We start from the raw sequence: 19,529 nt of genomic DNA, 5'->3' as shown, positions 1-19,529 counted from the left end.
TCACACCGAGGGCTTAGCCCCTCTGCCACTTGCCGGGAGCAGACCCACCCTTAAGGAAGGGGTGATGGAAGGGCCCCTGGAGGATGGGGATGAGTCCTCAGCCTCCCAGGGCCACGCCACCGACTGGAGGTTTGCTGTGTGCAGTTTCAGAGATGCCTGGGATGAGGGGGAACCTGCTCCCCAGATGCAGAACCCCAATCCTCCGAGCCCACCAGCAGGGGCAGCCCAGGGGGAAGGGCTACAGGGCAGCCCTCTGCCTGGTGAGCTTCAGTCACCTCCAGGACAGAAGGTTGCAGATGGGTCGGGGGATGGCCAGAGGTGCGTATTAGGAGGTTCCTCAGTCCAGTGGGAGGAACCAGCCTCCTCTGGAATGGAGATCCTCCTATGCCCAATGTCCTCCCACCTTAGTCTGGCACAGGATGAGAATGACAGCCAAGGAGGAGGCTTGGCAGGGGACTCAGTTTCAGGCAGGGCAATGCCAATCAGCTTGGACCCTGAAGGGTTGGACAGTGACCCTGTGAACCTCGGAGATCTTTTATCTGAGACATCGTCAGAGCTACTGGAGGCAGGTAAGGAAGGAAAGTCTTGGAAGGGAGTAAGGGTACCTGGAGGTGGGGAGGCCTCTGACTCTACTCAGGCTAAAGCCCAAGTTCACGTAGGGCTCTCTGGGTAAATGGCCCAATGTAGACCCAAGCCATTTTCCTTCCCAAGACCCCAACGGATCCAGGCTCCTTAAGTCCACTGGCTGCCTCCTGGCCCAAGACCTCGCCTGGGAGCTGCTTGCCAGTGGCCTGGCTGCCCTGCCAGGTAACTGGGAGACACTAGAGGCAGAAGAGGTGGGGTGACTTGATTGTGCAGGTGTTCACTGCCTTCTCTGCACAGGGACTCGGGATGTAGAAGGCCGGGCAGTGCTGCTTCTGAGTGCCCATAACCCGGCCTGGCTTCACCCCAAGTGCAGCAGCCATGAACTCATCCGCCTCCTGCTCTACCTGCGAAGCATCCCCAGGTTGGGGAGGAGGTTGGGGGACAGAACCTGAGCAAGGGGATGGCAGGGTTGTGGAAATAGATACTGAACCAAAGCCTGCTCCTTTAGGCCCAAAGTACAGGCCCTGGGACTGACCGTGTTAGTGGACGCCCGAATTTGTTCCCCAATCTCTTCCCTCTTCTGGGGGCTCAGCCAGCTGCAAGTGAGTACAGGATTATAGCTCTCCTCTTCCCCCCAACCCTTTTTATAGGGTTGGGAGCAGGGCTGAGCTCAGATTCCTTGCAGGAAGCAGCCCCAGGGTCGGTGCACCAGGTGCTGCTAGTGGGAAAGATGCCTCAGGAGGTGCCTTCAGGGCTGCAGGTAGGGACTGAGCCATTTTGGCCAGGGTGGAGGTGGGGCGCTTCCCCACCAGGCCTGAGTCCACTACACCTTCTTTTTCTGCAGTTAGAGCAGCTGTCCTCTCATCAGAGCCTGCTGACCCACATCTCCACCTCGGGGTTGCCCACTTCACTAGGAGGAGGCCTGCCTTACTGCCACCAGGCCTGGCTGGGCTTCCGGATGGTCAGTGCACTGGGTGGGGCATAGGGTGGGTAGGCAGGCAGTCTGGCCAGCAGAGGAGGCTCCCCTGGGCTGGCTTGAGCAGTGCAGTGGCCTGGGATCCAAGATACCTGGGACTAGCACTGTGCACTGCCCTGGTCATGCCTGCCTCTGCTCACAGCGTCTGGAAACCCTACTGCAGAGCTGCCAGGTGGCTTGTGCCCTGCTCCAGGGGGCCACTGAGAGCATGAAGGCTGTGCCCCAGCCCATGGAGTCTGGGGTGAGTGTCTCCTTTCAATACCTCCCCGAATGCTCCCTATCTTCCTCCTCTTCTCCCACGCACACCTCCACTGCCTGTTGCCCTTAATCACAGGAAGTCGGTCGGCTGCTGCGGCAGGCACGGGTCCTGATGCAGCATGTGCTAGACTCACCTCGGTTGGCATGGCTACAGTGCCAGGGAGCCTTGGAGCTGGCACGGCTGAAGCAGGAGGTTCCAGAGGTGACCCTGAGCCCAGACTACAGGTAGGTGGAAGCCCAGATCTTTCCCCAGCCCACCATATCCCATGCCAAGGACTCAGTGGCTGGCTCAGAACCAGCCAGGATTGTGGTCCTAGGACAGGGTGGAGTGGAGCTAGGCACTCAGCAGGGGCGCTAAGACATGTACCATGCACCAGGCCTGCAGTGGACGAGGTTGAGGAGCTGTATGGTCGCGTGGATGGATTGCTGCACCAACTGACCCTGCAGAGTAACCAGCGAGTACAAGCACTGGAGTTGGTCCAGATGCTGGAGGCCCAGGAGGGCGAGCTGCACCAGGTGAGAACTATCCGCCCAGGTGGGCATCACCTCTAATCTCAAGCATCACCCCCACCCCACAGCAGTTCTCCTTTCTTTGTTTGTACTCCTCCAGATTGAAGTGTGGCTACAGCAGGTGGGTTGGCCAGCACTTGAGGAGCCAAGGGAACCCTCATTGGACATGCTGCTTCAGGCCCAAGGCCCTTTTTGGGACCTGGACCGAATTGCCCAGGTGAGTTTAGTACTTGTTCATTGAGCACGGAGGGAGAGGGGAATGGGTTGGGAGTGGAGGGAAGGTCTTCACAGAAATGACTGATGAGGACATGTAGACATCTGTGGAAAAGACCTGGGCTCGCGGGCTGCACTACCAGGCCCGGGCTTGCTGAGCCCAGTCTCTGTCTCCAGGAGCAGGTCAGGCGAGGGGAGAAACTTCTGCAGCCACTGGTTGGCTGGGATGCGGCTGAACTGGGCCCCTCTGGGGCCCGCTTTCTGACCCTGCAAGCCCAGTTGACCGACTTCTGTAGGGCTTTAGTCCAGCGGCGGCAGCAGCTGGCGGATGCTGAGAGGCTGTTGCAGTTCTTCAAGCAGGTGGGTGAGGGGTCCCATCCCTGGCTCCAGGTGGTCAGTGAAGTCAGAGGGGTGGCTGCTCAGCTCTACGACAGCTTGAGCTTTGTTGTATATCTTGCCTGTTTTCTCTTCTTGTCTTCAGTCTGACCCCAAAATCCTACCACTGAGGATGCAGCCTGGGGCCAACATTCTGTGGGGATGGGGGGAGGTAGAGGAGAAGGCTCAGCAGTCTTGGTGGGATCCTTCCTCAATGCCTATCTGGCCTTGGTGTTGCAGGCCTTGACGTGGGCTGAGGAGGGGCAGCGGGTGTTGGCAGAGCTGGAACAGGAACGCCCAGGGGTTGTGCTGCAACGGCTGCAGCTGCATTGGACCAAGCATCCTGACTTGCCTCCTGCCCACTTCCGAAAGATGTGGGCTCTAGCCACAGGGCTGGGATCTGAGGGTATCCGCCAGGAGTGCCGCTGGGCCTGGGCGCGGTGCCAGGACACCTGGCTGGCCCTGGACCAGAAGTTGGAAGCTGCTCTGAAGCCACCACTGACAGGTAGCACAGCTAGCTTGTGTGTCAGCCGGGTGCTGGCTGTACCTGCTACCCCTCCCCTGAGGAAGGCATACAGCCTTGATCGGAATCTGGGACTGAGTCTCAGAGAATCTGCCCACCACTGCCACCATGAGGCCCTTGTGGCTGCCTGCCACAGACCAGAGGCTGGAGTTGGTGCCCAGTCAGGGTCATGCCCCACCATGCCTCCGCCAGGTAGCTCTGAACCCAGGAGTCCCAACAGGTAGGCAGTGAGCAGGGCGGGGAGGGCAGTGTGGCAGGGCAGATGTCTTGGGTCCTGATTCCACCTACCTGGTAGACTCCAGCTGGTGCTGGCGGAGATGGTGGCTACAGAGCGGGAGTATGTCCATGCTCTTGACTACACCATGGAGAACTACTTCCCTGAGCTGGATCGCCCTGATGTGCCCCAGGGCCTCCGTGGCCAGCGCGCCCACCTCTTTGGCAACCTGGAGAAGCTGCGGGACTTCCACCGTCATTTCTTCTTGCGTGAGCTGGAGGCCTGTACCCAGCACCCACCCCGGGTGGCCTATGCCTTCCTGCGCCATGTAAGCCCCACAGGCCGCACAGGCTCTGGCTGATTCTGCCACGTTCAACAGAGAGCTATTGGGCATGTGCTTGGGGTCAGGCCCTATGATGGGTACAGCTATGAGGAGGACCAACCGGTCCCTGTTTTTCAGGGTGCTTTTAGTTTAGCAGAGGAGACATAAAAGTAAAAAAGATAATTCCATATTATAGTTGGGTTAGGAGGGAAAAATCGGGATAGATAGGTGATTGTGAGTTAGCAGCAAGGCAGAGGTATCCCCTTTAGAGAGAGCAGTTAGAGAGGCCGCTTAGAGGAGCTGATGTTTGAGCTAAGGCCAGAGGGAGGGGCTGCAGTCAGAGCATTCCATCCAGAGGAAAGACCAAGTGCAAAGCCCTGGGCAGGAAAGAGGCCCAGTGGTCAAGGAAGAGAGAAGTCAGTGTAGCATAGCGTAGTGAGCAAGGGAAGGTGTAGTCCGAGGTGAGGTGAGATTAGAGCACTGCCCTCAGAGCTGTGGGAGCAGCAGAGCTGTAAGCAGGACTTCTTCCCCAGAGGGCCTGAGGGCAAGCCCCTCTCCGCACAGTGCCTCTTGCCAGATCACCCGTCATTCAAAGCAGGGCACGTTGGCTCTGTGTGGGGAGGCCTCCTTGGGACCTTTAGGCATTTTGGTCCTCCCAAACTGAGAGTGGTTTGGCCCCCTTGGACGCTGGCCCATTTGCACCAGGCCAAGCTGTGTATCTTTGCAGAGGGTGCAGTTTGGGATGTACGCACTCTACAGCAAGAATAAACCATGCTCCGATGCCCTGATGACCAGTTATGGTCACATCTTTTTCAGGGTAGGTGAGCCTGAGACTGTAGTGGGAGGGGGGGATGGAGCAAATAACCTGAAGCTCCCTGACGGTCTCTTACGCACCTGGCAGGACAAGCAGCAAGCACTGGGGGACCACTTGGACTTGGCCTCCTATCTGCTTAAGCCCATCCAGCGCATGAGCAAGTACGCACTGCTGCTGCAGGAGCTGGCACGGGCCTGCGGGGGGACCGTGCCAGAGCTGAGTGCCCTGCGGGCTGCCCAGAGCCTCGTGCGCTTCCAGCTGCGACACGGCAATGACTTGCTAGCCATGGATGCCATCCAGGGCTGTGACGTAAGTCATCACAGGCTGTGGTGGGCAGGGGCAGTGGGTGTGAAGGGAGGGGGCAGAAGAGGCTGGGCACCCACTGGGCCCCAACTTGGCAGGTCAACCTCAAGGAACAGGGGCAGTTGGTCCGACAGGATGAGTTCACAGTGCGCTCTGGGCGCCACAAGTCCCTGCGTCGTGTTTTCCTCTTTGAGGAGCTGTTGCTTTTCAGCAAGCCTCGCCGAGGACCCAAAGGCATCGACACATTTGCCTACAAGCGCTCCTTCAAGGTAGGCCCACCCAACCCCTCCCTCTGCCCCCTGCACCCCCAGTGCCTCACTAAGCTCCTTTCCTGGCCACACAGATGGCAGACCTTGGCCTCACTGAGTGCTGTGGGGATAGCAACCTGCGCTTTGAGATCTGGTTTCGCCGTCGCAAGGCCAGGGACACCTTTGTGCTACAAGCTGCCAGCTTGGCCACGAAGCAGGCTTGGACAGCTGACATCTCTCGCCTGCTCTGGAGACAGGCTGTCCACAACAGGGGTGGGTCCCTGCCCCATTTCACCCCACGCTCCCCTCCTTGGAGAGCTTACATTGTCCCAGAGGGGCCCCAAGGAGGGCCTAGGGACCTGGAAATACTTGGGAGGGTGGAAAAGGTCCCTTAGCAGCAGCCAGCGCAGGGGAAAGAACTCCAAAGTCAGGCAGTCCTGCAGTCAGTCTCAGACTGTGCACACAGTATTAACCTCTGAGTGTCAGAGGCCTCCTCTTTAAAAGGAGAATTATGACACCTTATGGGATTGTTGGGAAAGGCTCAGCGCACAGGACAATCTGCAGGCTATGGGTGTACAAGAGAGACTAATATAAGGGGGAAGAGTGATAAAGGGCTGGGCTCATGTCCAGATGTCCACTCTCCACCCAGAGGTGCGCATGGCTGAGATGGTGTCCTTGGGTGTGGGGAACAAGGCCTTCCACGACATCGCCCCCAGCAAAGAAGCTATCAACGACCGCACCATCAACTATATCCTGAAGTGCCAAGGTAGCAGGCAGGCTGCAGGGGGTTGGGGTGAGGAGAGCTGCACAGGCGGCAACATGGACCTCTGTCAGCCCTAGCCTGCGCTCCCCTCAGGACCTTGGCCCAGCTGGGCTCTGGCCTCTCCCAACCTGATGCTCTTTCTCATACAGAAGTTCGCTCTCGGGCCTCCATTGCTGTGGCCCCGTTTGACTATGACAGCCCTTACCTGGGGGCCTCAAGCTCCCTTTCTGGAGACCCTGCTTCTTGCTCTGTACTGGGGCCCCTCAACCTGCATCTGCACAGAGACCCAGCTGTTCTGGGCTTCCGCTGGCCCCTGTATTCCACCAGCTTCCCAGAGGAAGCAGTACTGGAGACTGAAGCTGAGCTGGGCAGCCAACCATCTTTGAGTAGGTCTGGGCTTGGCCAGAGGCAGGAGGGCATGGCTTGGGGTCTGGGCCTCCTCTGCTGACAGCTCACCCAGTCTCCCTTCTTAGCTCCTGAGGACTCAGAGGTCTCCTCCCAGTGCCCGTCAGCCAGTGGCTCCAGTGGTTCGGACAGCAGCTGTGTGTCAGGGCAGGCCCTGGGCAGGGGCCTGGAGGACTTGTCTTATGTGAGTGCTATTTAGCCTTATACCCACCAGCCCTTTCTCAGCCCTGCCTGGGCCTATGGCTGCCTTGCTTTTAGGTGGAAATGGGGGTGGTAGGTCAGAGCCATTCCTCAGAGACCCCACCTGGACCCCGAGCCAGGGAAATACATGTTCATGCCTAGCTTTGCACCACAGGTCTGAGCCTGGGCTTGAAGGTGGGCAGTGGATCCAGGAGTTGCTAGATCCAAGGAACATTACCTCTCTCGGGATCTGCTATGACCAGGCCATGGGTGGCACCTGGGTCGCCTCCAGCCTACATGCACAGCCCTGTGGACTACCCTTTCTGATGTCTGTGTCATTGGAGAGATCAGCAGGGACCTCTCTAGGGGATGCTGGTTGCAGAGCCTAAATGAGCACCCTGATTCTGGGCCCCTGGCCTCATGTCCCCTTTTTCTGTCCCCATCTCCAGCTCCCACCCCAGCTGTTCCCACCCAGAACAGAGGGTGGGTGTTTGTTTCTATGCTGTAGGGTGGTGGGACATCTAGTGACTGGGCTGCCCCACCCCTCAGTAGGAATACAGGTGGGTTCCTAGCCACTGCTTCCCAACCCCTGGTCTCAAAGCCAAGCTCATCCCTGTTGGACTCTTACTCTTGCCTGCCCTGGCTCCCCAGGCCCAGCCCCTTCTTTCCTGGGTCAGTTTGGTTATATTGATTCAAAGCTTTTTGAATAGCTTTCAGTTTAAGATTATTTCACTGGTTGTAAGGTCTTTGGTGTCTCAGAGATGGAGTCCAGACCCTTGACTTGTGACTTATTCTTTGTTTATAATAAAAAATAAACTAACACACCCTTGGATGGGCACACACATTCTGGGGACATCCCCGGTTAAAATGAACCTTGGCGATGGGATGGGGTGTTTGTGGGGCAGCTTTTCTGGGCACCTTAGCCATCTTGTAAATACTTGCTCAGGAGAGAGTAAGAGACAGACCTCGACAGGCCCCTCTGAATGAGCAGGTCCACACAGTGGCCATATTTCCTGGCGAAAGGCAGCGTGAGCTGGAAGGAAAAGGCTGGTCTTATTCCTGACTTCCTGGCTGGGTGCTTACTCTGGCTGTGTGGATGGGGTCCTCCTATCTGGGTGGGGGCAGGGTCAAGGCAAGGCCACCTGATGCTATTGAGCTCACTTCTGCCTAAAGGCGTCTCACAGACCTGTGGTTTGGAGTGGCTACCAGGGAACACGACAGAATGAATAGAGGGCCAAAAGTGCATGTTTCCTGCCACTGGTTTTCCACTTTCTAGTCGTAGATGCTGACTTCACTTTCCACTCAATAGACTAGGCATAGGATAGTAACTTGGCACTTTTGTGTTTATAGTGAAAGGTGTTATAGTAATGTACTTGATTACAGAAATGCCAGATTAATGAAAAATTAGCTACATCTTTTTCACCTACAATGTTAAAAATGTGAATCCTAAAATTATTTTAAGGAATCAAAAAACAAAAAACCTGAGTCATTCCTTTGCCCTTATTGAACATTTTCCTTTTCTTTGTAAAAACTGCTTTAAAGCAGCTTAAGTGTAAAAGGAATGTACAAAAGTATTGACATCATGGCTGAGTAGGTGAAGTTGGTATCAGTCATTGAAAACATCTATCTGACTCCCAGTAGTTTCTCTGATTTCAGCACCGCAAAACCTTGAGCTCACATGATGTGCTTCCCTGAGTACAGTCAGGGTTGTTAGTGATGAAGGCTAAATTGGTAACATGGGAGGAAAACTACAAAAACCAGTGGCCTGAGTACTGCATTTTGACCACTCTAGACAGGTTAATTTCATCCATTGTTCCTCCCTCCCTGGGACCAGGGACTAGAGGTCTAGTTGCCTGTCTTGCCTTCTGGGCAGCACTGGCCTGGCCCTCATGCAGCAAGACAGTGTCCATCTGAGGCATCTGGAGGGTTTGCCATTCCCAGTGGGGTGCAGGTGGCCCTCACCTCCACCCAGCTGTACAGATGTTCCTGGGTGTACCGGTCATCCTTGAAGCCAGTGATGGCCAGCAAGTCCACCACAAACTGCTTGGGGCTGATGTTCAGGGTCTGCCAGAAGAGCCCACAGTCAGGCAGGGCTGGGGGCAGCAGTGTGACACACATTTGCTCCCAGCCCCTCAGAGTGGGATGCACAGCAGGGGCTTCCCTGGGCCTGCAGGAGCCGCAGAGGTCAGAGGATACTGTCACTTCAAACTGCCTCTTGGCCAAGGCTTGGCCCAGATGCTGCTGCCCTGTCTCCCTGTCCCTGCCCTTCTGTCCCTGACCTCTTCCCCTTACTCCCCTGACCCCATCTTGGCTTGCTTCCTCTTGCCTTGCCTACTTACTGTGGAGGCAAGGGGACAGTGGAGAAGGAACAGGGCCTGAGGCCTATCACACGTACCCACAGCCGGTTGGCCAGGGAGACCACCTTGGCTGTGATGGCTTTGGGGTCCTTTTGCCTGATGGAATCCAGAATGATGTCAGTCAGGAAGCGGTGACATTTCTGTGCGTAAAACATCTCTTCCCAGGACAGAGAGAAACTCAGGAAAGTCACCTCTGTGGAGAAGAGAGTGGATGTGGCCACATCTGCCACGGCTAGAGCCTTAGAGCCAGCCCGGAGTAAGGGAGAGGTGTAGGGCTTCCAAGGGAGACTGTATCCCTGAAGTACCCTGGGTGGGGGCTCAGGCATCTCCGCGAGGAAGTGCAGGGCCAGGCATGGCTCCAGAGCCTTACCTCGGGGCTGGGGGCTGGCTGTGGGTGGCATGTGCCTGAGGTTGTCCATCTGTGTGGTATAGATGATGCTGTCCTCAAAGAACATGCAGGAGCCATCACTACCCACCACGGGGGGGTGGGTCACTTTGAGGATGACCCCTGTGCTGTCCACCTCACTGGCCTCAGGCAGAGACTGCTCAGGGGCAGGACTTTCTGTGAAAACAACATGGGGGGAGGGCTCTCCTTAAGCCATCTCAGAGCCCAAGCAGGGAGGAGACCTCTGGCAACAGACCAGTACAGTCAGTCACGAGCCTTTGCCTCCAGCTTCTCAGGAGTGGTACCCTGGGCTGGCAGGGGCATGTTCTGGCTCTCCTCTCTCCATTGCCCTTGAATCATTGCAAGCCAAATCCTGAATTTCAGAACTCCAAGGAACTTTCCAAATCCTCTGTTGAACTAGGACTGGTAGTAAATAGAGCTGATAACAACCCAGCTGGGGACTGGAAATCTTTGTAAAATTATGAGAGGAGGTTTTGTGGGGAGTTGCTGATGCATGTCCACTCTGAAGAATATGCTTGAGGGAGTTCCCTGGTGGCACAGTGGTTAAGAATCTGCCTGCCAATGCAGGGGACACAGGTTTGATCCCTGCTCCGGGAAGATCCCACGTGCCGCAGAGCAACTAAGCCCACGTGCCACAACTACTGCGCCTGTGCTCTAGAGCCCTCGAGCCACAACTACTGAAGCCCACGTGCCTAGAGCCCGTGCTCCGCAACAAGAGAAGCCACCGCAATGAGAAGCCCACGCACTGCAACGAAGAGTAGCCCCTGCTCGCCACAACTGGAGAAAGCCCGTGCACAGCAATGAAGACCCAACGCAGCCAAAAATAAATAAATAAATAATAAATAAATTTATTTAAAAAAAAAAAGAATCTGCCTGCGCATACAGGGGACATGGGTTCGATCCCTGTTCTGGGAAGATCCCACATGCCGCAGAGCAGCTAAGCCCGTGCGCTACAACTACTGAGCCTGTGCTCTAGAGCCCTCAAGCCACAACTACTGAGCCCGCGTGCTGCAACTCCTGAAGCCCACAGGCCTAGAGCCCATGCTCCGCAACAAGAGAAGCCACCGCAATGAGAAGCCTGCACACTGCAATTAAGAGTAGCCCCTGGGGCTTCCCTGGTGGCGCAGTGGTTGAGAGTCTGCCTGCCAACACAGGGGACACGGGTTCGAGCCCTGGTCTGGGAAGATCCCACATGCCGCGGAGCAACTGGGCCCGTGAGCCACAATTACTGAGCCTGCGCGTCTGGAGCCTGTGCTCCGCAACAAGAGAGGCTGCGATAATGAGAGGCCCGCGCACCGCGATGAAGAGTGGCCCCTGCTTGCCGCAACTAGAGAAAGCCCTCGCATAGAAACGAAGACCCAACACAGCCAAAAATAAATAAAATTTAAAAAAAAAAAAGAGTAGCACCTGCTTGCCGCAGCTAGAGAAAGCCCGTGTGCAGCAACGAAGACCAGCACAGCCAAAAATAAAACAAATTAATTAAAAAAAAAAAAAGAATACGCTTAAGAAACCAACTTGGGACTCACAGGTGGGGCCCAAGAAGACCCCTCCAAGCAGGGCCCGAGCCGCTAAAAGGGAAAATGACAGAATACTGTAGGAAGGACTTTGAAGGAGCAGAGGAAACAGTCCATCATAGCAGTTCTCAGCTCACTTCCCTGGGCTGCTCCACACTTCCCCACTACACACACACCTGTCTATTCAGCCCGGTCCCCATATACCCTCCTGTCTTCTGGACTTCTCCCTTTGGATGTCCATCAGTACCTCACATGCAATGTGTCCTCTTCCCCAAGTCCTACTCCTTCTCTTGTCCTTCCTGCCTCAGTAACCATCCACCCCCCTGCAATCACCCAAACCAGAAACCTGCCCCCTCCTTGGCCTGATACTTTCCTGCTTCTTCCAACTGCCTAACTTGTTTCATCTAGAATGATCTTGGCATTTCTAACACGTATCCTCTGCTGCTGCATTTCCTCTGCCCTGGAACAAACTTTCTAAATGCACACCTGACTGCTTGCTTCCTTGTTTAGAATGCTTCAGTGGCTGTCCACTCCCCTTAGGATCAGAACAAACTGCTAGGTCCTGAATCTGACCCACAAGACCTGTCCTGATTTCCTTATGTCTTCAGCCTTATCTCTTTATCACTTCATGTGAAGCCTGGTCTCCAGCTGCTAGACCCATGACTTGTGTTTCCTCAAGCACCCAAGGCTTCTCCTTCTTTCCCCTGCTGACTCCTCAGCCCCCAACCCTTCTCTGTGCTCCTATCACTTTATAGGTACTTCCTCCCATATGCCTCAAGTAGTTTCTCAAGCCCCCAAGTCATGCCAGTGCACCTGTCATTTCTGGGTCTTCTGCTTGGCATCAGTGAGTGCAGAGCTCTAGTCCCCCTTAATCACTGACTCGCTCTGTGGTCTTGGCCAAGGTTTGCCTTCTCTGTTGTAAATGAGAATTAGGTCAAGGATGGGACAGGACTCACCTCTCTCCTTTGGCCTCTGCTTGCCCCAGTCCTTCAAGGTGACAGCTCTTTTCATGGGGAAGTATGGCTTAAAGGTTGGCTCTGGCCCCTTGTCTTTGGTTCCAGCTCCAGCCCCTGCCTGTGGGCCTGGGTCCTTCTCTGAGGCTGTGTAATGGCCTTTCCAGGAAGCTGAGGTGCTGGGCTGGGAAACAGCCTCACTTCCTGAGGGGAGCTGCAGGGTGGCTTCCTCCAAGGAGCTGCTCCGGGGGGCTGGCAGTGGCTGGAATTCCCATTGTTTGCAATTGACCATGTCCCATTCCCTTACCAGGGAGATGAGTTTTTGCATGGGGGTGACAGGAGGGTCTTTGCTTTCAGATTTCTGTGTGAGGTTGACTGTGGTGCACTTCTTCTTGGGAGGACTCTCAGGGTGGGCCCCCCAGTGTCTAGGGTTGGCACATAGGCCAGGACAGTGTGAGTATGTGCTGGGATTACCCGCCCTCTTGGCACCTCGGCATAGGGACACCTGGATTATCCGGAAGTACTGCTCAGCCTCCTCTATCTGGCTGGACCTGGCCAGGGTCCCCTCGGCCTTGTTCCGTGGAGTCCTGTCATTGCAGTCTTGGAACTCCATAGGCATGCAAGCTGTGGTCTGGAGAGGGAGGGCACAGAAGCTCTGGGCATATTGTGCTTCCACATCGAAGCCTTACCCAAGATCTCATAAGCTGGGTCTCTAAGACTTCACTTGCTTACCCAGAACAATCCCATCCCCCACATGGGTCTTACATTTGAGATTTGCTCAGTCTGAGTGGGGGTGGTACCAGCCCAGGGTCCTTTCACACGCCAAAGGGACATATCAGCATCCCAGGCCACAGGCAGCCAGCATTTCCTTGTGTCTCCCTCAAGGTTCAGAAACCAGTCACTGTGCCAGGAGCCATGTAGGCCCAGCTCTTTCATTTTGCCATGCCCCTCAGTAGCGGTCTGCCCTCTGAGCCCTGTGCTGGTGTTCTTTCAGGACAACACCAAACCAAAAAATGCTGGGACTTACTTCTTTGGCATCTCTACTGAACTCCACCAGTGACCCTGGCCCTTCTGTCACCACGTGCAGCCTTCTGATGGGAAAAACTTCTTCATTTCCAGATTCTTTCTCCTGGATCCATGACCTGCAGACTCCAAGAGGGTTTGGTTAGTAAGCAGAAGCTTCCACTAGTCCATCGACCACGTCTGCCCTTTGGCTGGGAGTTAACTCTAGACAGCAGGGGAGAAGGGGCTTAAAAGGGTTTTGCTTAGGTCCCTGCCCAATCCTGGGCCTGCTCCACCCCCTTAACCCTAAGGAGAACAGGTCCTACTGGGAGGTGAGACTTAGGACAGGATTCCCAAGAGGAATATAAAGGTTCAAACTTTAGAACATGGTGTCAGGAGCAGTTTCCTTACTTGTATGCCTCACATTGGATAAGGGCTTCTGAGAGGGATGGGATGTGGTATTCCTCCACCTCCTGGCAGAGGAGGGGCCATTCCCTGCAAATGACAAGGAGATGTCGCACTGGGCATCTGGAGTGGGAGTGTGGGTGGGGTTATAAGCCTCCAGAGCTGCTGCCTTGAACAGCAGTTCACATGTTGGAAATAATATAATCTCCCTGAAGGCTACAAACTCAAATTTCCTTCTTGAAGAGGGATGGGGTTTCATTATATGATTTCCTTCCTTCACTCACTTAAATTCAGATGGTAAAAATAGTTTTCCAAGTCTCAGGAAGTTGAGAATGTGTCGAAACATTTGGCCATCCCCGTGGATCAGCAGGGTCTGTCCATATGTGATCCAGTACACTCTCTGAGGGTTGGACAGCAGTTCTGGATACTGCAAAGGGTTGGACACCAGACTCTTTTTAGTCTGTTAGTTAAAGGGCTACGTCCTTATTAAGGGGAAGGTCAGCCTTCTCTTCGTTTTCCTAACCATTCTAGAGCAGAGGCTTTGGGATTTCCATCTCCCTATCTTGTTGGCCACAAGGAGCCATAATGAGGAGCAGAGCATCTAGGGAGAAGCACATCATCTCTCCTTCAAGTTTTGCTGGCTCCTAGACCACTCTCTTGAGGCATCTGGAACCTCACCCTAGGTCCTGCTCAGTCCAGGCCCCTCACACTGGCCTCATCCCTACCCAAACTCCTAAAGGCCTTCCCAGAATGCTGCTCATACAATAAAAGCACTTTGGGCCATGGAGCAGAGGGAAGGTCCTTGTTTTAATCAGGTGCTGAAGGCTGTGTGAGGGTCAGGTGACAGATTCTTCTCAGCCGCAGAAGCCAAAAGGAGAGGAGGGCAGCCTCGGGCCAGCAGTACCTTCAGCAGGGTCTGCAGGGTGGTTGCATACCAGTGGCTTCCAACATAAACTTTGACGATCTGTTGGGGGGAATACACAGTGATTTCTGCCATCCACTCCTCATCTAAGGAAACCAATGAGAGGGAACACATCACATGGCCAGAAGGGAAATTTTGTCCATTACATGTTAAGACGCAATATCTTCGTCAGTCATATTCTGTTGCCTAGTCTGAGAAGCAGCAGAAATCCCTGACATCAACCTTTTCTGCTCCTCAGGCCTTCCCTGTGGCTCACCATATGGTTTCCTGGGTGTCAAGGTGGGTTTAGAACAGCAGCTTGGAGGGTCAGCTGGTGACTCTGGGTTAGGGGAGGGCCACCAACCCCAAGGGCACTGCTGTTCTTCCCCTGACCCACCTCTCCCAAGAAAGCTTGGCTGATGTACCTTTCTACCTACCTTGCTAACTGCTTCTGGTTTCTGGCTGGGTGTGTAATTTTCCACATGGCCACTCAGACCGGAGCTAGGAGTCCCTCTGTATGTTTGTGCTTATGGTTTGGCAAATATCATAGAGCCAGCCTCTCATCAAATCACTGTCACTTCTACAGAGACCAAGCCTCAAGGCATGTCTGGAGAATGGGGCTTTATTCTGGGAAGATGAACTCATGACCCTTTTCCTGGGGTGACTAGATTTAGGCTTTATTCTGTATTAAGAACCAGTTTCTAATGAGCTTTGTAATGAATGAAGGGTATATAAATAGATGATATAACCAAGAGGTATATAATTAGATTGTGAACCTCATGAAGATAGAAACTGGGTCTGTTTTGCTCTCTTCTGTACCTCTAGTGTTATCTACTGTCCTGGTATATGGTAGGTGCTCAAATACGTACTGAATGTTGCTGAATGATAGTAATATAGCATAAATTGATCTAAAACACTTTTTGTTAGGAAACAGTTACAGGCAGCTGGTGAAACAACATTGGCTTTAGACTCAGATTTAAATCCCAGCTTGAACACGATCTAGTAATATAAGCAAGTTACCTCCCTGAGCCTCTGCTTCTTTTGTTAAATGGACCCAGGGATCATTCTTCCCTGGATGGCTGAGAGGACCAAATGGGTATAGCATCGGCTCCCAGAGCCACAGCAGGCATGCCCTTGGGGTCCCATGTGGCCCCCCAACTGGGTCAGTCTGCACTGCTCAGCCTGGACTACTTGAGGCTACCTGTGGGCTTGGGGTGGGGAGGGGTCACCTAACATGAAAGTTTCCTTTTAGGTGAAACCCACAGATGTTAGTCTAGCTTTCCTTTTCTGTTCCATCTACAGTTCCTGGTTCTAGCCAGCCTTATCTTTCCTCTGTGATCCCCTAGACCCTCCTCTGATGTTGAATTCAAACTGAGAAGCTTCTTTATTTACTGAGCACATCCATGGGTGCCAGAGTCCTCGGCTCCAGATGAGTCTTCAGAGCCACTTTCATTGGCTCATAGGTGATGTCCCTCTTGTCCAGGAAGGCACAGAGCTCGTACACCTCAGAAATGGTCTCAGTCAGGGGCAGCCAGCAAGTCCCCAGCCAGTTCCTGCCCAGAGGAAAGGCCTGTCACAGAGAGCCTCAGCACTGCACCCCAAGGGAGTCCAGCCTGTCAACCTTCCATGTCTAGAATGTCTTGCCCTAACACTAACTCAGGCCTGTGGCCACTAACATCGTTTCCTTAACTGGTTTCTGGTGATGTCTCATAGGGGGTATACTTGGACACATAGGCTCACTCTTTTGGAGCTGAGCTTGACCTATTTCAGCAAAGCCCTCTAAATTGACTAATTGCAAGCCTCCAAGCCCATCTCAGGTTCCAGAATCCAGGCCAGGGCCCAGTCACTCCATTTTTGCCCCCATAAATATCTGCCCAAGACATCTCAGTCACTATGTGGCAGCCTGTCACGGTTTGGGAGATTACTGATACCTTGTATGCCCAGGAAACCCCCCACCTCCAAAGGCACCTGTCTTTGCCCTCTGTGCCCTGTGACATCAGGGGTGGGACATCTCTGGGAGAGATGGATGGTGTGGGCCACAAATGACAGTTTTGGGGTAAGACAGTGTTTGGGGTTGGCTGACCCTCTCCCCAGGTGCTCAGGAAAACCCACTTCTATCTTTAGTTTTGGTACCAGTGTATTTTGTGAGCCTAAGAGAGTTGCTCTACTCTGAACCTGTTTACCTTTCTATAAAACAGGATTAGGGGCTTCCCTGGTGGTGCAGTGGTTAAGAATCCACCTGCCAATGCAGGAGACACAGGTTCGAGCCCTGGTCCAGGAAGATCCCACATGCCGCGGAGCAACTAAGCCCATGCATCACAACTACTGAGCCTGTGCTCTAGAGCCCGCGAGCCACAACTACTGAAGCCCGTGCACCACAACTACTGAAGCCCGCGTGCGTAGAGCAGGTGCTCCACAACAAGAGAAGCCACCGCAATGAGAAGCCCATGTACTGCAACGAAGAGTAGCCCCCTCCTGCCACAACTAGAGAAAGCCCGTGCACAGCAATGAAGACCCAACACAGCCATAAATAAATAAATTAATTAATTAACGAATTTTAAATTAATTTAAAAAACAGGATTAGAATCCATGCCCCTGCACTAATGGGAACATTCTGAGCTCATCCCGCAAGGCAGAGGCCAGGTACCACCTCCTCCAGGAAGCCTGCCTTGCCTTGCTTCTTGGGGGGGGGGCTCACCCCTGGCTCTGACTTTCTGTGTGTCAGAGAGCCTCCCAAGGGTTGTGGGGAGGACCTTTGAAGGAGGGGGACTATCCAGCACCCTAAGTGTTGTGACTGGCCTGGTCACCTCAGACCTAGCACAGGGCTAGAACCAGAGCAATGAATTACAGAGGATGGTAATATGAAACAGTGTGAGACCTTTGAACCTTGGGAACCTTATACCTTGGCACCAGGCCTCTCCTCTGAGGCCCAAATTTGGTGGTGGGTAGTAGGAGTGGCTAAAATGATCAGTTTGTCCCCAAGGACACTACTTTCTCTGGCTCATGGGCAGGGCCCCACGTTGGTTCCTCGAGAAAGGTAAAGCTCAGCCTGAGTGGGACCAAGCTGTGCTCTGAGGATGGCCTTACTTAACGTGCTGGAAGAGGACCCCGTTCCCAGTGATGTACAGTCTACTTCCATCCAGAGTGCTCTCGATGCGGAGCTGTCCCAGTGCGGAGTCTGGGTACTTGACAAGCAGACCCAGGGCCATCACGTACAGTGGCTTCACAGACTCTAGGCCTGCTGCACGGCCCCCCTTCCCAGGGCTTGGAGGAGGACAGGAGGTCCGGGAACAGCCACCTGTGCCAGAGAGAAAGGGGTGACTCCTAGATCCCTCATGGTCATAACTGTATTGGAAGCTTTGGGTCTTGCTTCCTACTGCTGCCTTAAATCAGTAACTAAAGAGACTTTGAGGGAGCTTATTTCCTTGCATAGCCAAATCTGGATCTGCTCGAAATCAGTATAGTTTTTCTTATATTCAGTCAGGTTTAGAGGTCAAAACTATTTGTTGAGAGGCGGGGTGGGTATGGGGGGTAGATTAATTAGCTGTATCACTAACATTTGAATTTCAGAATAACAGCCATCTGGCCCCAGCCTCTGCAGGAATTTCCCTTAGTTCCAAGCTCTGCTCTAATTATCCATGGGTAAAGAATGACAACCATAGCATAGAACTTAATGTGCATTACAGGCTTCCCGGATTCACAGTCCCTATCACTCTTGCGCAGAATTTTCCCCGGAGACACACTGTGTAGTGTTACTTTCAGGTTGGATATTTGTATTGCAGGCTCATGGGTGAAACCTTTTTCTCCTGCAGTGGGCACAATACACAGTCTACAGGACCCTGTTCCAGTGGCAACAGTGGGCCAGTGGCAAGCTGCCAGGTGATTTTCATGGGTCATCTCCAACCCTACAAGAGGGGTAGTACTCTCCTCTTATCACAGATGAGGAAACTGTGTCCTAAGAGGCCAGTTAAGAACCTTGCCCCAAATAGCAAAGCTAGGTGGGGCACAGCTGAGATTTGAGAGCACCTCTACCTCCAAGGCTACGAGAGCTGTTTCCCTTAGTTATGGTGCTTTATAAAAGACAAAAAACATGCTTTGTGTTTGGGGGCTGCTTTATGGCTTACAGAGCCCGTCCACAGGCATGCTTCCCTTCCAACGTCACATAGCTCTTGTGCAGCATGCACCACTCTACTCATCTCTCTGACCCATGTTCTCTGAAGGAACAGAAGTCTTTGGGGGAGAGGTTTGAACTTACACCCTTTGAAGTGGGTTGTAAGACCCCAAGACAGGCTCCTGAGACCTGCAGCAGGATGCCACTACCCCCAAATAGGATAGGACGCCACTTGCCTGGGGAGGAGTCTGGGAGAGCTGGCCAGAAGTAGGGAAAGTCTGATTCCCATGGAATAAATACCTGGTGACACGCAGGCCAAACTTCACATGTGCAAGACAGTTCTATATATTCTCAGAATGCCAGCTGAGGCCACACTAAGGTAGCTAGCTCCTGCAACATGCACAGTAGCTTCCATAGACATGCAGGATTTGGGAAATGGGATGGTTAAAGGCAAATAAAAAATATGAGGAGCAAATTGGAATGAGGTTGGGCCGGGAACTTGAAGGCCTGGACCAGGGTCAAGAAGTGTCAGGAGCAGGCAGAAATAGGCACAGCAGCCAGGGATTTGAAGTAGGGGGGACAAAGGAACTGGGGGGTGTGTGGGCTAACTGAAGTCCTATGGGGAATTTCCCACGCCCTCCAGCTATGCCTGGAAGAGGAAGGATGGGAGTGGCAGGTAGGGGTTAGTTACAAGTTCCCAGTTGCTTGACACATCCACAAGGAGGGCAGACCTCCCCTGACCTTGGGAAGCCGGGCCTCAGGCCCAACTTCCCTCCCCTGGACACTCTGGCCCGGTTTCCCCACCCAGGCTGGGCTGAGCTACCTACAGGTCAGTGGCAAGACTGAGCAGACAGAGGGCACACTGGGTTTCAGACTGAAATTTCTCTTCTCAGATTCCAAGTCAGCCAAAACACCCACTTCTCTTACCACCACCCAAAGCCCGAAGTGGTTGCGGAAGGAAAGATGTTTGTTTTTGGCTTTTCTGGCTAAAGCCCAGACTGCCCCAGGATGTCAAGGGGAGGGCAAGTTTCCCCTGGTGACATACCCGTGTTCATTCGGTACAACCTCACAGCTTCACTGAGCTCAGGTATTTCCAGAATTTCCACTTCTGCTTCTAACACATCGATGTTGGAGAAATTATCTGGTAGTAAAATCTTCTGTGAGCGGAGAAAATTCACTTGAAAAACAAAG

At 53.7% G+C, this 19,529-nt stretch overlaps 2 protein-coding genes across 2 annotated transcripts in view; one reads left to right on the top strand and one right to left on the bottom strand.

Annotated features, from left to right (window-relative positions):
• Positions 1 to 64: 64 nt before the first annotated feature.
• PLEKHG4 (pleckstrin homology and RhoGEF domain containing G4) lies at positions 65 to 7,533 on the top strand. The gene is made up of 21 exons (XM_028162829.2): positions 65 to 569; positions 712 to 807; positions 883 to 1,006; positions 1,094 to 1,187; positions 1,271 to 1,345; positions 1,430 to 1,546; positions 1,704 to 1,802; positions 1,896 to 2,044; positions 2,197 to 2,335; positions 2,430 to 2,546; positions 2,720 to 2,902; positions 3,158 to 3,660; positions 3,736 to 3,982; positions 4,704 to 4,793; positions 4,878 to 5,099; positions 5,192 to 5,362; positions 5,437 to 5,614; positions 5,991 to 6,107; positions 6,254 to 6,490; positions 6,578 to 6,693; positions 6,865 to 7,533. Exons 1-21 carry the CDS (start codon positions 65 to 67, stop codon positions 6,868 to 6,870), a joined length of 3,585 nt encoding a protein of 1,194 aa, XP_028018630.2. The 3' UTR covers positions 6,871 to 7,533.
• Positions 7,534 to 7,535: 2 nt separating this feature from the next.
• The window catches only part of KCTD19 (potassium channel tetramerization domain containing 19), a 31,734-nt gene continuing 19,740 nt past the window's right edge, over positions 7,536 to 19,529 (bottom strand). The window contains exons 5-16 of the mRNA XM_057534542.1: positions 19,384 to 19,515; positions 17,315 to 17,525; positions 15,620 to 15,780; positions 14,231 to 14,334; positions 13,611 to 13,753; positions 13,333 to 13,416; positions 12,947 to 13,061; positions 11,923 to 12,550; positions 9,417 to 9,608; positions 9,085 to 9,239; positions 8,652 to 8,753; positions 7,536 to 7,722 (exon numbers count right to left, since the gene is read on the bottom strand). Of these exons, the coding sequence (XP_057390525.1) occupies positions 7,609 to 7,722; positions 8,652 to 8,753; positions 9,085 to 9,239; positions 9,417 to 9,608; positions 11,923 to 12,550; positions 12,947 to 13,061; positions 13,333 to 13,416; positions 13,611 to 13,753; positions 14,231 to 14,334; positions 15,620 to 15,780; positions 17,315 to 17,525; positions 19,384 to 19,515 (2,141 nt within the window). The 3' untranslated portion in view covers positions 7,536 to 7,608. The remainder of the gene's footprint in view (positions 7,723 to 8,651; positions 8,754 to 9,084; positions 9,240 to 9,416; positions 9,609 to 11,922; positions 12,551 to 12,946; positions 13,062 to 13,332; positions 13,417 to 13,610; positions 13,754 to 14,230; positions 14,335 to 15,619; positions 15,781 to 17,314; positions 17,526 to 19,383; positions 19,516 to 19,529) is intronic.

This window comes from Balaenoptera acutorostrata, chromosome 19 (genome assembly GCF_949987535.1).
Source record: "Balaenoptera acutorostrata chromosome 19, mBalAcu1.1, whole genome shotgun sequence".
Taxonomy (NCBI): domain Eukaryota; kingdom Metazoa; phylum Chordata; class Mammalia; order Artiodactyla; family Balaenopteridae; genus Balaenoptera; species Balaenoptera acutorostrata.
This window is presented reverse-complemented; position numbering and strand designations above follow the sequence as displayed.

What these genes read in the sequence shown, in the direction of transcription:
- PLEKHG4 (XM_028162829.2), top strand. Translation starts at nt 65, where the DNA reads ATGGAAGGGCCCCTGGAGGATGGGGATGAGTCCTCAGCCTCCCAGGGC. An exon ending in AGGTGCCTTCAGGGCTGCAG is followed by an intron (nt 1,346 to 1,429) that starts GTAGGGACTGAG and finishes CTTTTTCTGCAG; the next exon opens with TTAGAGCAGCTGTCCTCTCA. An exon ending in CCTACAAGCGCTCCTTCAAG is followed by an intron (nt 5,363 to 5,436) that starts GTAGGCCCACCC and finishes CTGGCCACACAG; the next exon opens with ATGGCAGACCTTGGCCTCAC.